The sequence below is a fragment of the Triturus cristatus genome, chromosome 9 (genome assembly GCF_964204655.1).
Source record: "Triturus cristatus chromosome 9, aTriCri1.1, whole genome shotgun sequence".
Taxonomy (NCBI): Eukaryota; Metazoa; Chordata; class Amphibia; order Caudata; family Salamandridae; genus Triturus; species Triturus cristatus.
The window spans coordinates 48562157-48580417 of NC_140592.1; the positions used below are offsets into that span (position 1 = coordinate 48562157).

Genomic DNA, 18261 nt, shown 5'->3' on the forward strand with positions numbered 1-18261 from the left:
CATTCCACTCTACAGCACTCCACCCCACCCCACTCTACACAGTGCCACTCCAGGCCACTCTACGCCATGCCACTCTACTTTATGCCACTCTGCGCCACAACACTCTACGCCCCTCCACTGTATGACACTCTACTCTATGCTACTCCATTCCACTCTACATCAGTCTACACCATCTACTCTACTCCACTCTATCCAACTCCATGCCACTCTGCTCTATGCCACTCTACTCTATGCCACACCACTTTATACAGCTCTGCTCAATGCCTCTCTACTCTATGCCACTCCAGTATATGCCACTCTATTCTATACCACTCTACTCCACTTGACACCACTCTACTCTATGCCACTCTACACCACTCCACTCCATGCTATGCCAATCTACTACACTACACCTCTCTCTACCACCTCCACTCTACTCCACTACACACACTCTACCGTATTCAACTCTACTTTATGAAACTCTACTCTATACCACGTTACTCTATGCTACTCAACTCTACGCCACATCTCTCCACTCTACACCACAACACTCCACACTACACCACTCTGCTCTACACCACTCTGTGCCACTCCTCTCTACTCTACTCTACTCTATGCAACTCCACCCTATGCTAATCTACTGTACGCAACTCCACTATACTCTGTGCCACCATACACCTCTCCACTCTATTCTACGCCACTCCACTCTACTCTACGCCACTCTCTTCCATGCCACTCCACTCTACTACACTCTATTCTAAGAAGCTCCACTCTATGCCACTCCACTTTATGCCACTCTACTTTATGCAACTCTACTCTTTGCGACACTATGCCAGTCTAATCTACGCCATTAACTCTTCACCACTCCACTTTTTGCCACGTCACACTGCTGCACGCTACGCCACTCCATGCCACTCCACTCCACAGAATGCCACTCCACGTCACTCTACTCTATGCCACTCTACTCTATGCCACTCCATTTTATGCCACTTCAACATGTGCCACTCTATGCCACTCTACTCTACGCCACTTTCTTCCACTTTCTGTCCCACTATGCCGCTCCACTCCACTCTAAGCTACCCTGCTCTATGCCACTCTACACCGCTCCACTCTATGCCACTCCACTCTATTCCACTCTACTCTACGCCACTCCAGTCTATCCCACTCTATTCTGCACCTCTTTGCTCTACACCACCCCACTCTACACCACTCTACTCTACACCACTCTACGCCACTGTGCACCCATCCACTTCACGGGAATCAACTATATGCATTCTACGCCATTCCAATCTATTCTACTCTACACTACTCCACTCTACTTCACACCTCTCTACTCCACTCAACCCTAAGTATGACACTATACTCTATCTCCCTTCATTCCACTATATGCCACTCTACTCCACTCTACGTAAGTCTTCTCTACTCCACACCACTTACTCTACACCACTCCACTCCAAGCCACTCTACTCCATACTACTCTACTCTACGACACTCCACTCCACACAATGCCTTTCTACAGCATTCTATGTCACTCTACGCCACTCCACACCTTTCCACTCTATGCTGCTCCACTCCACGCTACTCCACACCACTGGATACCACCCCACTTCACTCTACTTCACACCACACCACTATACTGCACACCAATTTCAGAAGGTAACTTTTTCAGTGGGATGAACCCGATTCCTCTATCTGGCCCACGCTCCTTCGTAGTCGGCCTACATTTGTTTCTTTCCGCATGTCTAGCAGGACCATATGACTTCGAGTTGCTCTTTTAAGCACTATACTAACCTAAAACTTTTAAATTACATAGTTACGGTTCTACGAACAGGATTATTGTTGGTTGTGTCTAATTTTATTTATTAAAATCGAATCTATTTTTCTGAATTGGTTTGTGATTCTTCTTATGTTTTCTTTTACACTTTACTACTGTTTGTGTGCTGCATAAGTTAAGCCTCTCAGTTAGCCTCACTTCTTTAGTGCCAAGCCATCTGTGGTTAATTTAGTGACTGTTGTGGTTTACCTTGACAAGGATTGTGGTTGCTGGCTGAGCTGAGCTTCCCCAGCCCCTAACCAATAACCCAATTGTGTACACTCATGATGTGTGCAGTCATTTTTACACTACTAGCTAGGCATAGCAGTACCTGCACCCATTGGATGCTCATCTGCCACATATTCTGAATCTGCTCTGCCAACATCCTGTGTCCACCTGGCATGCAAGGTACACCCATGCAACCCTTAAACAGTGCATTTGTGGATCCTGCCCAGGACTGTCTTGATGCCCATGCATTGTGTTGGGATTCCCTTCTGTGCTGTATGCCTCCTTGTTATATAGATACTCACAGATCACACATAGATTGAAAGCAGAGACTGTGGTCAATATAGGCCTGCTTCACAAAGGTAAACATATACTTTTGTGTAAGTTTATCCTATCTTTTTATGTGTAGGGACTCCGCACTCATTAAGACACTAGCCGTAAATCAGTTTTTGAATAGCAAACAATTACAAACTTACACTTTTTCTAGATTCGGACATATATGTCCATAAAAGACAAAAACAATACATAGCAATGAAATGGTTATAAAACAAATACAAAAACCAAAGGAAATGATGGATGGAGTGTTGAACATTGCAAGCACTCACCCCCAGTCAACTGATCTGGGTTTAATCCATCACTGTTCTTTAGCCCACTCTGCCACCCCAGTACAAATCAGTTTTTGGAACGTTGTGTTGAGGTAAGAATGCAGAAGGAGCTGGTAAAGAGCTCTGTTTTTACCTATTATCGTATTCTTGCCAGTACAGAATCAGTTTGTGATCTTTCTCTTGAATTAACGCAATGGGAAAGGTCCCTTATTTTTCAATTTAGATCAGGCTATGTATGGCGGCTTATGAGTTTTAGAATGCCAACTGGTGCCTTGGGAGGCTCCTCCAGGGTTTGTCTCTGTAACTGGGTGTCCACACAATCACTAATGCATAACATCCTTTTTAGGTCAAGCCTAGGTAGCGTGCATATGCTATCTGCAAGACCTGTTATTATCTCCTCTATCGGCTTTTGGGATGCCCATGAATTGCCAGTTGTTTGTTGTTGTGCCATTTAGAAATACAGGTTTTTTATTGGTGCATTGGGTCTGATTCTCCTGCCTTTGCTTGCTTGGGTCACGCACAAGCGATTTAACTTATTGTTTGCTTGCGTTGGCCATCCCACTACGTCCGGGGTTCATCCTGTTCATCCTGATCTGCCTTTTATTTTGTAGCCTATCGACATCGTTTTAGGCTTACAGGCCGTTTCACAGAGCAATGCTCTGTTCGGCACCTGCAAAGTGGCAGTTTCTGTCCGGTAGCTGTTGAGCTATGCCAATAGCTCTAACTCAAAAAAATGCGAGGCCTATTGCATTTCTAATGTTTGTTTGTAATTATATTAGTTATGCACTGAGACTCTTTTTGAAACCACTTTTAAAATCCTTGGGGCACCAAAGCTGAGAACAGGCCTTACACAAACTGCAATCGTTAGATTCACCAATTATTTGTGCCAGGGTGTGTTCTTTCCTTAAAGCTGCTGTTTTAGCTAGGAAAACTATGGACAAACATTATTGCTTGTTTTAAAATTATCGTATTCTGGTTTTAGAGATTTACTGTACTTGATTAGTTTATATTTTATAGATACACTATGCAACTTATATGTGGACATGCAAATCGTTTTAAAGGATTTATCTGTTGTAGTTTTATTTTATTGAGCGTCAGCTATTATGTTTTATGGGGTTCGGGTTATTTATCTTATTAATCATGCTGAGGTTGATGGAGGTATTTGTTTTATAGCAAAAACCAAAAGAAATGATGGACGGAGTGTTGAACATTGCAAGCACTCACCCCCAGTCAACTGATCTGGGTTTAATCCATCACTGTTCTTTAGCCCACTCTGCCACCCCAGTTCAGACATGGCCATATCCAAATCAGTCTGACCCTGTGCCTCATGGAAACAGTCCAGCCCGAACTGCCAAGCCGTGTCTTTCCTGGACCGGAAACAAGCTTCCTAGGACTGGTTTCTGGCATTTCAGCCGTCTTCAGCCAGGCTTGCTTGAATCCAGTGACAAAGTGAGCTAGGGACTCACGTCTGAGCATGCCCTGCCAACTTATGGTGAACAAAGCAAAAACCAAAGGAAATGATGGACGGAGTGTTGAACATTGCAAGCACTCACCCCCAGTCAACTGATCTGGGTTTAATCCATCCCCGTTCTTTAGCCCACTCTGCCACCCCAGTTCAGACATGGCCATATGCAAATCAGTCTGACCCTGTGCCTCATGGGAACAGTCCAGCCCGAACTGCCAAGCCGTGTCTTCCCTGGACCGGAAACAAGCTTCCTAGGACCGGTTTCTGGCATTTCAGCCGTCTTCAGCCAGGCTTGCTTGAATCCAGTGGCCAAGTGAGCAAGGGACTCACGTCTGAGCATGCCCTGCCAACTGATGGCGAACAAAGCAAAAACCAAAGGAAATGATGGACGGAGTTTTGAACATTGCAAGCACTCACCCCCAGTCAACTGATCTGGGTTTAATCCATCACCGTTCTTTAGCCCACTCTGCCACCCCAGTTCAGACATGGCCATATGCAAATCAGTCTGACCCTGTGCCTCATGGGAACAGTCCAGCCCGAACTGCCAAGCCGTGTCTTCCCTGGACCAGAAACAAGCTTCCTAGGACTGGTTTCTGGCATTTCAGCCGTCTTCAGCCAGGCTTGCTTGAATCCAGTGGCAAAGTGAGCAAGGATTCAAGCAAGCCTGGCTGAAGACGGCTGAAATGCCAGAAATCGGTCCTAGGAAGCTTGTTTCCGGTCCAGGGAAGGCATGGCTTGGCAGTTCGGGCTGGACTGTTCCCATGAGGCACAGGGTCAGACTGATTTCCATATGGCCATGTCTAAACTGGGGTGGCAGAGTGCGCTAAAGAACGGTGATGGATTAAACCCAGATCAGTTGACTGGGGGTGAGTGCTTGAAATGTTCAACACTCCGTCCATCATTTCCTTTGGTTTTTGCTTTGTTCGCCATAAGTTGGCAGGGTATGCTCAGACGTGAGTCCCTTGCTCACTTTGCCACTGGATTCAAGCAAGCCTGGCTGAAGACGGCTGAAATGTCAGAAACCGGTCCTAGGAAGCTTGTTTCCGGTCCAGGAAAGACACGGCTTGGTAGTTCGGGCTGGACTGTTCCCATGAGGCACAGGGTCAGACTGATTTGCATATGGCCATGTCTGAACTGGGGTGGCAGAGTGGGCTAAAGAACGGTGATGGATTAAACCGAGATCAGTTGACTGGGGGTGAGTGCTTGCAATGTTCAACACTCCGTCCATCATTTCTTTTAGTTTTTGCTATAAAACAAATACCTCCATCAACCTCAGCATGATTAATAAGATAAATAACCCGAACCCCATAAAACATAATAGCTGACGCTCAATAAAATAAAACTACAACAGATAAATCCTTTAAAACGATTTGCATGTTCACATATAAGTTGCATAGTGTATCTATAAAATATAAACTAATCAAGTACAGTAAATCTCTAAAACCAGAATACGATCATTTTAAAACAAGCAATAATGTTTGTCCATAGTTTTCCTAGCTAAAACAGCAGCTTTAAGGAAAGAACACACCCTGGCACAAATAACGGGTGAATCTAACGATTGCAGTTTGTGTAAGGCCTGTTCTCAGCTTTGGTGCCCCAAGGATTTTAAAAGTGGTTTCAAAAAGAGTCTCAGTGCATAACTAATATAATTACAAACAAACATTAGAAATGCAATAGGCCTCGCATTTTTTTGAGTTAGAGCTATTGGCATAGCTCAACAGCTACCGGACAGAAACTGCCACTTTGCAGGTGCCGAACAGAGCATTGCTCTGTGAAACGGCCTGAAAGCCTAAAACGATGTCGATAGGCTACAAAATAAAAGGCAGATCAGGATGAACAGGAGGAACCCCGGACGTACTGGGATGGCCAACGCAAGCAAACAATAAGTGAAATCACTTGTGCGTGACCCAAGCAAGCAAAGGCAGGAGAATCAGACCCAATGCACCAATAAAAAACCTGTATTTCTAAATGGCACAACAACAAACAACTGGCAATTCATGGGCATCCCAAAAGCCGATAGAGGAGATAACAACAGGTCTTGCAGATAGCATATGCACGCTGCCTAGGCTTGACCTAAAAAGTATGTTATGCATTAGTGATTGTGTGGACACCCAGTTACAGAGACAAACCCTGGAGGAGCCTCCCAAGGCACCAGTTGGCATTCTAAAACTCATAAGCCGCCATACATAGCCTGATCTAAATTGAAAAATAAGGGACCTTTCCCATTGCGTTAATTCAAGAGAAAGATCACAAACTGATTCTGTACTGGCAAGAATACGATAATAGGTAAAAACAGAGCTCTTTACCAGCTCCTTCTGCATTCTTACCTCAACACAACGTTCCAAAAACAGATTTGTCTCCTTTCTGTAGGTTGGTAGGAGACAGAAACAACGGAGACAACATCAGCCCTTGAAAGATTGTGTCGATATATTTCAACCACAGTATAGAACCCATTATCCATAAGGAGATAATCTAAAATGAATCAGGCCCTATATGTGTATTAACACAAGCTATGGCTCACGTGGCCGTTATTCTGACGGCAAACTATTCTGTTCTTGCTTGCAGGTTATCCTGGGCCTTGCACAGTTTGGCTTTGTGGCCAACTTCCTATCAGAACCATTGATCCGTGGCTACACAACAGCGGCTGGCATGCACGTGTCTGTGTCTCAGATGAAATACATCTTGGGAGTGCAGATCAGTCAGAAATCCCAGCCTTTGTCAATTCTTTATGTAAGTTGAGTCATAAACATCTGCAATATGATTTGCTTTTTTAGAATTAAAGTTTGTTATGTTATGTCATGCTATGTTATGTTATGTCATGGTATGTTATTTTATTGGTTTTTACATGGCGCGCTAATCACCCTTGAGGGTATGCTGTCACTCTGTAACAGGTGTATGAAGCCATCACTGGAGTTACTGTAAAAGCCATGTCTTCAGCTTCTTGCGAGAGTCAAGAAGAGAGGAGGATGCTCTGATGCATTATGGGAGGTCATTCCAAGCATTAGGGCCAGGTACAAGAAGGCGCGGCCCCCGCTCTACTTTTGTGCATGTGTGTGGTGTGTGCTAGTTAGAGACTAGAAAAGTGTAGAGTTGTATAGAAGGCTTGTGTAAGTGAATTTGGCTGTTCAGGTCGGCATGGCCGATATATTTGAGTACTTTATATGTGTGGGTGAGGAGTGTGAGGTTCCCACGTTAGTGTATCGGGAGCCAGTAGTGGAGTACCCTAAGGTGTAGTGTGATTTGTCTTGGTGCATGAGTTTGAGGAATTGTCTGGCTGCTGTGTTTTGGACAGTCTGCAGTCATCTTGTGAGCTGGTTGGTTATCCATGGATACAGGATGCAACCGTAATCTAGTCTGCTGGTGATGACACCTTCCTGGTGTTGTCTGTAGCCACTTGAAGATTTTCTACAGCGTCCTTGGCGTGCTGAAGCAGGACAAGGCCACTGTATTGACTTGGGCAGTCATATCCAGTTCGTTGCCTATGATGATTCTAGGGTTTCTCGCTTGTGAGCAGGACCTGGGGGGGTCCAAGGTCTGTGGGCCACCAGGTTGAGTCTCATGGCAAGGCATTCTTCCGTGAAACTGCCACTTCTTTCTTGTCTGAGCTTAGTTTAAGGAAGTTAAGATTTGATCCTGGTGGACACTTCTCTTATTCATGTGGTGAACTTGTTCCTGGTGTTGGGTGTTTTGTCTGAGAGGGACAGTATCAGTTGTGTGTCATCAGACGTGTATATTATGAGCTCGTATGTAATGAGAAACCTCCCTCAGGACCTATATTTATTTTCTGTTTACGTACTTTTATCTACAGGATGGGCTTGACAGAGGTGCAATCAAGTGAACAACACTTACAACATTAACGTATTAATTGGTATTTATTTTGTTATATAAACGTTTTCTCTATATCAAATGAGTTCATTACTTTACTCTTTTTTCAAAAAAACTTTTGTTTGAAACATTTCAAAAAAATTGACAGATTTATCACCATAGGTATAAAATGTGTACACTCCAATAATTATTAGACAGATACCCACCAGGGGAACCAAATCTTTACATATATCAAACCATACACACCACAACTCACACAGTTTCATACAGACTCATACTGCATTCACATTGAAACACATCTGAAAAGAAAGGAGACTCAAGGTTACAACGTCTCCACGACCAAGAATGTATCATATGTTCACAGGTCTGAACATTGGGTCGACGCGCGTTTCGGTGACATACACGGGATGGAACAACCACCTTCTTCAGGACCTTTTCAGATACCCATTCAATTCACAGAGCACGTGGGGGGAATAGCTGGTTGGGGTAGCAAGTAAGTCGCTGGCAGTCTATTTAAGAGTATCTCGGTCAGGTTCTCTATGTATCTAAACTACTGCGATGTCGTGTTCAAGAGAGAAAGACATTGTATTAGCGCCGGGACAGTGTCTCCAACGAAGTCAAGGGAAGTGTTCCAATAGGATACAGGATTCTAAGCCATTGAGAAAGGCTTGAACTCTGTGACGTAATATTCAAAAGGATAAGGAGTTTGACAGAGGACCGGATCCAACAAGTCTCTACTGAATGCAGTGTCAGCAGCACACTACTACCAGTGCAATCATAAGTATTATCAGAGGAATTTGAATGTGCAAAGTCTGTTGTCCGCCGTAACTGAGCTCGCATTACATCAAACAGCGGTATCTTGTAGATTTAGACGAGTGTCTGGCACAGCAAGGAGCCCTGTAGGACTCCACAAAATAGATCTTGTGCTTCAGAAGAGTTGGGGGCCTGCTGGCATTTTGGGCTCTTCTGGAAAGGAAGGAACGGATCCAGTACAATGGTCTTGTCAATGGATGCCTGCTTCATGGAGTTGTCAGATTAGAATGGGGTGAGAGACAGTTTTGAAGGCTGTTGATAGGTCTGGAAGATGAGGGCTTTGGTTTCTATGCTGTGGTTGGTTTAGAATTCTGATTGAGTGGTGTCGACAAGCTGGTGTTTGGTGAGGTGGTCAGAGAGACGCTTGTTGATGGCTTTCTCTGAGACTTTAGCTCGGTAGGGATATCTGTTGGTAATTGATGAGTTTAGTCGGGTTGGCTGAGGATTTCTTCAGGAGGATGTTGACTCTTGTTGATGATTCTGGGAAGTTGCTTGTACTGATGGAGGTGTTGAGGATAGAGGTGAGGGCCACGCTTTGTCCAAAGTTGTGGTGGGGCAGGAGTCCGCCTGGGCCCTGGAGTGAATGGTCTTCATAATTGTTATGGTTTCCTCTTTGCTAATGGTGTCCCATCTGGTGATTGAGTGCTCTTTCTTCGTCACTGGGAGACTTGTGAAGAGGGCCTTGATGTTCAGTTGTGAGGGGAAGTTGCTGTATATGGTTCCGATTTTGCTGCAGAAGAAGTCCAAGAGTTTCCTGCATAGATCTTTAGATGGGTTGATGTTTCTGGTGACAGCTCTGGGAGTGATGAACCTTTGACAATTGCAAAGATTTCTTTGCTGCATTTGGAGTGTTAGAGGGTGTTTATTTTACCCACAGGAACAAACACTGAATGTCTTCATCTGAAATAACAAGACACACTCTGAGAAGCAGGAATCGAGTCAGGAGTGGCAGTATTTATTTAAAGCAAGCAAGTAACAAGTGTCAAAAGACATCATTAGTCAAGAATAAAAACATGCAATGTAGCAACTTTAAAATCAAGGCAATTCAAAGAGAGAGTGAGAGAGAGAAATTGAATATCAAAGTACAATGAGGCAGTATATGTGAAATGGAAACCCTTTCACAGAAGAGCTTTCCAGTTGAGGTGTGAATGATCTGAAAGGCTTCCTTTAAAAACTCCCCAGGACATGGGAAGTGGTTGCAGACAAGTTCCTGCTTGCTTTACGGGCACGTGGGGGCTGCTTAGACCTAGTTGACATTTTCCCGCCCCCTTGTCAAACTAAACCACTCATGATCACACTGTAAATATTTGACTAAAGTTGACAGGTCTGGTACGTCTAGGTTCATATTTACTAATTTTTGCAATCATAAACATTCTCAGTAGAATGGCTGGAAAGTTGTACCAGGCATAGGTGTCCAGGAATGCGACCTCTCCCCCGGGATCCTAATCCCACTGTAGGTAATTTTAAACTTAGTAGATATTTTGTTTAACTTTTTTTCCTCTCTTGGGAAAACATATTTTCCCATGGAGAAAGCCCTTCCTCTTCTCCCCTCCAAAATTAATGTGATGTGTACCCGTTCTCATACTGGAAGGGAAGTAACATCAGCCCCAGAAGACCATTTCTAGGGTGAGAAGGGGTCGGATTTCAGTTTGGGATTGCTGAAAATGTATGAACCATTTCCACCTGCCTGGAATCGTTTTGTGAAACTGTCGCAGGAGTAAAAGTAGGCATATGTTTATGGCTGAAAATATATTTTTCCGACTTGGCCCCATAATGTCCAATGTTACAAGCTTCATCATTTCAAGATGCTCTCTGCACACACGTTTTTCATCTTAGAGTTTATCTTAGAAAATTTGGACCGAGAGCTGATGCTGGGCCCCTGCTCTTCAGGTCCTACATTTTGTTCACTGTACCTAGATCCTTTTGGTGGTTTGAAAACAGTTCTATATTATAATCAGGACATTTCAGCATTTTCAGAGAATTCAAAGCCCTACTGTTTGTTTAGAGCACCCCATTTTATCGAGGTAATGAAACCAGCCTGGAGTGCTGCAAATCTCCCCTGCCTGTGCTTCAGGTCTGGATGCAGATCCTTGGCATTGGTTCTGGATGTCTAGGGTAAAGCCACCATGCATGTCTTGGAGTTGAAGGAGGGACAAGAGGTGCATTGATGGAGTTTCCCGGTGTCCTTTGAGTTTTGAGAACCCTTCTGGGCACCTTCCCCCTTCTATTCTCTCCTTGCTATGTGGTTGCTTAAATACCTGTCCCCTTCCCTGTTTTAATTTTTTTGCATGCTTAAGCCTTGGACTCTGTTCCATCTCTGTCTTTCCATCCACGTATACCATTTTATTTGTATTTTGTGCGCCACTCTTCCTCTTTAAGAAGAGAATAAAAACACAATCATTCACTTAGTCACTCATTTCATTCAATCACTGCACCCTCATTTCCTCACTAGCTTACTCAATGACTTCTATATTCAAATACTTGCCACCAATTGTTCACTTTCTCACCATTTTCAAGAGTTCATTAATTCACTTAGTCTTTAGTTCACCCACAGGCTTCTCAGTCACTGTTTCAATTACTTAGTTACTCAACTATTCACCCACTCACTCCTTTAGCAATTGTTCAAGCATTTATCAACTAATTCACCTGTTAATGAATCTATTATTATTAGCTAAGGCACTCATATTCCTTTGTATGACCCTTTTATTTTCAGTCGGTGGTCACTCTCTGCTCCAAGCTACCGGAAGTGAACGTTGCCACACTGGTCACCAGCTTCATTGCCCTGCTGCTACTGTTCGCTGTCAAGTTTGCCAACCAAAGGTTTAGATCCAGGCTTCCTGCACCCATCCCCATTGAGCTGATCATGGTAAGAGTGGCAGGGATGAGCAGCTGAGGACCAAGGGCCCGATTCACAGAACTAACTTAAGACAAAATCCTAAGCTTACTACTTTTGGTATTAACGGAAGGCATTTAATAGTAGCAAAGTTAGGATTTTGTCTTAAGTCTGTCTTAAGTCTGTCTTAAGACTGTCCTAAGTTTGTCTTAAGTTTGTCTTAAGTTTGTCTTAAGTCTGTCGTAAGTTTGTCTTAAGTCTGTCTTAAGTCTGTCTTAAGTCTGTCCTACTACTTTTGGTATTCACAGAAGGCATTTAGTAGTAGTAAAGTTAGGATTTTGTCTTAAGTTTGACTTAAGACAGACTTAAGACAGATCTAAGACAGACTTAAGACAGACTTAAGACAGTCTTAAGACAAACGTAAGACAAACTTAGGACAGACTTAAGACAGACTTAAGACAGACTTAAGACAGACTTAAGACAGACTTAAGACAAACTTAGGACAGACTTAAGAAAGACTTTAGACAGACTTAAGACAGACTTAAGACAAAATCCTAACTTTACTACTACTAAATGCCTTCTGTGAATACCAAAAGTAGTAAGTTTAGGATTTTGTCTTAAGTTAGTTCTGTGAATCGGGCCCCAAATCTTCTCACTCAACCGGTGTACAGTGATACAGAAAGTGGATTCATAAACAGAGGATCGCCTGCTCTCGTGTTTAAACTAAGGCTAGAGCAGAAATAAGATCCTCAAGACTTTCTTCAACTTGTTCCATAGTAGATTCATGTATGCGTTCCCTTCACTTACTTCCATTAATTGTTCTACTTCTTCTTTTAGAACATGTGTTGCAATTGCACCAGTTATTACTTTAATACTAAAGTTCCTTATAGGTTGACCCTTTTGTATTGATAGTGCCCAGCACCTGGTTATAGAGCGTATTTGATGGGATATGCACAATCAATTGACTATGACAGTACTTCTGTATCAGTATCATGTCCACAACAAATCAGGCCCTCGGTTCTGACATTGCTGCATGACTTATATTATGATCATAAAACCCTTTGCAAACTCCCATGATTGTGAATGGCATCTTTGCCAACTGCCTGTTTGGTTGGATATATGTTTTTGAACAGAGAGCTGGGATATGTTCTATCACTGTACCATTAAGTAGGTGCTCTGCACAAACTCAGATTGCAGAGAACATCTCTGTTGCACTGTTATTTAATCCAATCTGTGACATTCAGTGGGGTTATTAAGAGTGTGGTGCCATGCACCAATCTAATTTATTAACACGCAGATGAAAAAAAACCAACAGCAGAAAATTATTCTATATAGTCTAAACAGAAGTCATGGGGGTAGCCCTTAAAGCTGATTTGTTTTAATCACATGCTACTGTGACCACAAATGTTACACAATGTTAACTTCATCTGCAGCTACCATACTGTAAACCTTTAGTGCATGAGAGCCAATGTCTACTTAAGATAGATTCACATGCAGGAATTCTAAATTACATAGTCATTAATTTACCTGTACATATGTTGGGGTCAAAGCCTGCATAGAGCAACATTGGGCAGCCCTGATATAGAGTGCTGCACCAATGCCACCCTCCTACTGGAACACACACACTGGCTGTTATCATCTGACTCTCCTAAGTGTTGTTTTTCTCTTTCTTGATTACAGCTCATTGTTGCCACTGGAATATCATATGGTGCCAAGCTACATGACACGTTTGACATAGACATTGTAGGCGACATTCCTGTTGGGTGAGTGCCATCTTGAATTCTGTGCCATTAGAATGAGTCTTTTGTACATGAAAAAGGTTCCCTTTAGCAAAAATTACAGGCATTGTATTTTCTCCCGATGGTTATGAATTTGAATTTAGTTTCTTCAACGTGTTTACACCCTTTTCTGCTCGAACACTGAACACAAAACTGACACAGAATTGACAAAGGAAATTGAAAAAATTTACATGGTTGGAGGTTAACTTTGGTAAAAAAAAAAGGCAATTTTTCAAGTACTAGCAGAGTCGGAATATTTGATAGGACTATAAATCTAGCTAAATACCAACTCCACAAATTCTTTACCCTTACAGTATATTAATATCTTCTAAAGTTTCAATTTAAGTAATAATCACTATAGTTTTTCTTTGTAAACATGTCACAGATACATTTGTATTAGTACTGTAATAATTGCAGCTAACTAACAACGTTTGTATAGCACACTAAAACCAAGAAGTGCTCTCTAGGCCATGAGCATCTACTCAAATAGGGTGCTGGGCTGCGCCCTCGCCATGCACTGATAATTACCCCACATATTACATCAGTCATGACATCATCGTTGACATCATTGATAATATCACTGCTACATTTGCAGTGAAATTATTGATGAGGAAATTGTGCGTGACGGGGTTGCTAGTTATGGTCATCTTAGGGCACGAGTTATTATTATTTGATATAAGTATACCTATAACTGCTGAATTTCTATGGTTTTGTGTCTGTAAAATCTGAGCTTAACTATAATGTCCCTGTAACCTTTGGTATGTATATATATATAAAAGAAGTAGAGAACTCTGGGTAGTTCTCAAGTTTAGGTGGAAAGCAGCACCTGTATAGAGCACCCTCAACACCAGCGACACTCTGCTAAATTTGCTCACCTCAAATGTCTGCTTTTCTATCAAAGTCCTTAAGCATAGGATTAGCACAGTCCCATCCACGCCGAGATAGGAAGGGACAAAATCTTTTACCATTACTACAGCAAAGTCTTTAAGCATAGCATTAGCACAGTGCTATCCAGCCATGAAAACTCTTGGCTTCCGTCCTGAATATGTTACGTTGTTACCCCAATCCGCTGAAATATTTAGATCCCCACAAAATATTATAGGGGTTAACCAACCAGCCAACTCTACTTCGAGGAGATCATAAATCTCAGGATCATCATTATTTGACCGATAGACTACACACATCGTAAAGCCCTTTTCCATCTCAACTAAAACCCATCTCCCATTGCTGTCCACTTTAGTCCGCCTAACCCCTCCCAAAGATCTTCTGGCTAGAACTGCGACCCCCCTGTTTATCGAGGATTGTGTTGTACATGCTGCCAGCTCAAAGCCACTCAGAGACATGAGACTCCTTCTAGCCCAAGGGAGGTGAGTTTCTTGGAGACAGAGGACATCAAATCTATTATACTTCACAAAAATGTGCCCATTTTTGGCGTTTCCTCCAATCGTTCATCCCAACTATATTAATTGAGCAGACTCTAATGCTCACCATTGTGGAGGTCTACTTGAACATCTAAATCTACCTGCGTCTTTGACAGATTATCCATTACTATATCCATAAGCTGACTAGAGAGACATCCAGAAGAATCCAAACTGCATCTTTTTCCCTCGTTTTCTAGAATCACCGCCTCCCCCCCTCCAACACTTCCCACCCTCAAACCCACCCCCCGACTCGACCCCCACCCCCCCTACACCACCCCCCCCACAACCCATTCTGTGAAGCGCTCAGACCTGGTCTGTGCATGTGATGGACTAGCAGAGATCGCAGTGAGGACAGACAAATTACACAAAACAAAAACAAAAAAAAAAGGAAAGAACCCAAGACCGCTGTAGAGACCCTTAGACCATTCAAACTAATACGATATGCACAGCACAATTCCCCTGCCGGACAATCTACAAATCCATTTCATCTTAAACAATAACTACCCCCCTCAACATAGCAGTCTAAGGACTATTTGCCCAGAGAGTCCAGATACTCCTTTGCTTTAATTTCTGAGGCGAAAAATAGAGTCCTGCCTTCGTTAATTATTTTTAACTGGGCTGGATTTATCAGGAAGGCTTGGATCTTCTTGTCCTGAAAGGGTTTAATCATCTCCCTCAGTCGTCACCTTCGCTCTACGGTCGTATGGCAATAGTCCGGACGCACGAAGAAAGAGACCCCCTCGCTACTTCTCCTAGCATTTGGTCTCGCTTTTTCTGCGATGGACTGTCTCAGGATAAAATTGCCGAGAAATATCAACACAGCTCTAGGCTTATCACCTTCCTTCGCGTTCCTGCGAAGTTTGAAGGGGGTACGGTGGACTCGTTGTAACTCGGTAGACCAATTCCAGTTAGAAAGCTCTGGAAATGATTGCTCGAAATGTTTGATGATATATGCCCTTATATCAGAGCCCTCGACCCCCTCCGGGATTCCTAATACCCTCAAGTTGTTCCGGCGGAGCCTATTCTCCTCCATTTTCCACTGAAGATCGACCACCTGAGAGGAGTGAGCATTACACAGAACACAATAAAGGAGAGACGAGGGATAAGGCTGTTTCTGACTCCCTCAAATAGACTTAATCTCACACGACAGAGAAGCAATCAAAAAAGCAAATAAGACAGTACTGGACGCTGTAAGTGGGAAAATCAATAGATATTTTAATACTGCCCTCACACACTCGAAAGTGTCATGCTTCATCATTGGGCCACATCATACACCTAGGTGCAGACCAACACCTTGGGTGGAGCGCAATTTTTTGAAAAGATGATGAAGAAAAGTGGTGAGGGTAAGGTATAATGAAACAAACATATAGAAGGTTCTGACACTCAAACACTTGGTGAGGTGGTTTTTGTTGGTTGTGGTGTCCACTGTTTTGGGGCTACGGTTTTGTTAAAAGGCGAGGCTGCAATTGAGATTATATTTCACGTCAAGGGATGCGTGGGAAATACAAGGAGTATTGCGAATAATCATGAGAAGAACGAGATTGGAAATGACGATCCGTTTCTTTCTTTTCTTTTGTTGTAGATATGGTTATCCTCTTGGAAATTCCAAAATAGAGTGACGCTGGGGTAATACCCCGATTGAAAAAGGTAAACAATACCCGAATAGGGGTATAGACCAAACAATAGGGACCAACACCCTGATGAATGCCAGAGTGATCCGGTTGGGCACATAGAAAACTGGCAGAAACATGTTGGTTTTAGCAGGGGGGATTGTAGGGTCGTTACCTGCCCTGGATACCCCATTTTGTTTATTCTAATCCTGCCAGAGGTTGACAAGAATAAAGTGTGAGGGTCAACCCCGAGACAGTTTTATACCTCTTTCTGCACTTCTTTTGGTCCCTTTCTCTGGGAGACTATTTGTTTCCTTTCTCTCAGAATTACACTTTTGTGTTTGTTCTGTCTGTTTGTTTCATTATACCTTACCCTCACCACTTTTCTTCGTCATCTTTTCAAAAAATTGCGCTCCACCCAAGGTGTCGGTCTGCACCTAGGTGTATGATGCGGCCCAATGATGAAGCATGATACTTTCGAGTGTGTGAGGGCAGTATTAAAATATCTATTGATTTTCCCACTTACAGCGTCCAGTACTGTCTTATTTGCTTTTTTGATTGCTTCTCTGTCGTGTGAGATTAGGAGTGAGCATTAACCTTGCTGGTCGCTTCAGCCACCTCTGTCTCCGTTGTTACAATTCTCTCCTCCAGATTCGAGACTCTGTCCCCTATATTGGCACAGACCTTAGAGAGTTTCCTAACCAAGCCCTGCATCTTCCTCATTGCAGCCTGAGCCTTACGATTATCCTGGCGGGTCTCTTCTCTATGTGCGATTATCTCTTGATGTATTGTCTCCAAGAGTGACGGATGGGCAGCGTCCATACTGGGGCTTCCCTGTAAAGCCAAGGCAGGAGAATGATCCCAGCTTAGTTCACGATGGGGGTGGCTCTGAACCTGACTCCTCGCAGCTACAGGAGGTCTTAGCGCTGTTGCCGGCAGATCTAATTCTGAGTTGCTCTCAGAATCTAAATAGGAACTACGTTCATCATCCTCGGACCAACCGGCCCCTTCGGACACTGAAAAGAAGCATTCGCTGGGATCTTTTTCCTTATCACTGAGAGGGCCCTCCAAGGCCAGGTCAATCTCTGTACTCAGGAAATCCGTGTTAGCTGTGACTCCCAACTGTGACTGTAACTGTTCCCTTGCATTGGTCATGTCACCACCCTGCACGGAAATACCAACTTCGTCTGTCATTATTTCCTGGGCCAGTAGTACGTTTTCACCCTTGAGCGTCTCCTTAATCGCCTCACCCCCCCCGGTCGGAGATTGGGCCGCGGGGTTACCAGCCACGATTGTGTCTTTAGCCGAGTTTAGTGCAGGGGGCAGTGTCTGGTTGGAGAGTTCCTCAGCGCCTGGGGGGGAGAAATCCCCCATAGTGTTCCCAGCCTTAGTCTCCTCATTTTGTAATTTAGCCGCTGGAGAGATACTGCCCCCACCTCCTTAACCACCTCCTTCTCCTTCACCATCTCCTACTCCTTACCCGCTTTGGAAAAAATTTCGGCAATTGAGGCGACTGCCTGACGGGTTCTTCCAGTGTTCTGCTGCCTCTTTTTTGGTTGTTCTGTTGGCTTATGTGTTACACGTAAGTCCTCATTTCCCTCTGTCTCAATCTCAGCTCCTTCCCGCATTGCTTTTTACTTTTGGGGCACCATTTTTAATCCGGCCGCTGTTTTAGGAGCCATAGCTTCCTTCCGTCTCTCACCCAGCCGACTTGATGAATCTGAGCCGCTGCGATGACCGCTTTCTCCCCTCTGCCTAGAGCGAGAATCCGCTCTACTCCACCTGGGCTCCGTTCCACTCCACCGCCGCCTCAGAACCCGACTCCGCCCTCCTATGCTCCCGCGGAGTCTGTGACCAGATGAGAGAGCCGAGACCGCGAGCACCACTGCCCGGG

The 18261-nt window shown here is 43.8% G+C and overlaps 1 protein-coding gene across 1 annotated transcript in view; it reads left to right on the forward strand.

Annotated features, from left to right (window-relative positions):
• The window catches only part of LOC146797360 (solute carrier family 26 member 6-like), a 187101-nt gene that overhangs the window by 58123 nt on the left and 110717 nt on the right, over positions 1-18261 (forward strand). The window contains exons 5-7 of the mRNA XM_085624366.1: positions 6653-6817; positions 11439-11591; positions 13239-13321. Coding sequence (XP_085480492.1) covers positions 6653-6817; positions 11439-11591; positions 13239-13321 — 401 coding nt within the window. The remainder of the gene's footprint in view (positions 1-6652; positions 6818-11438; positions 11592-13238; positions 13322-18261) is intronic.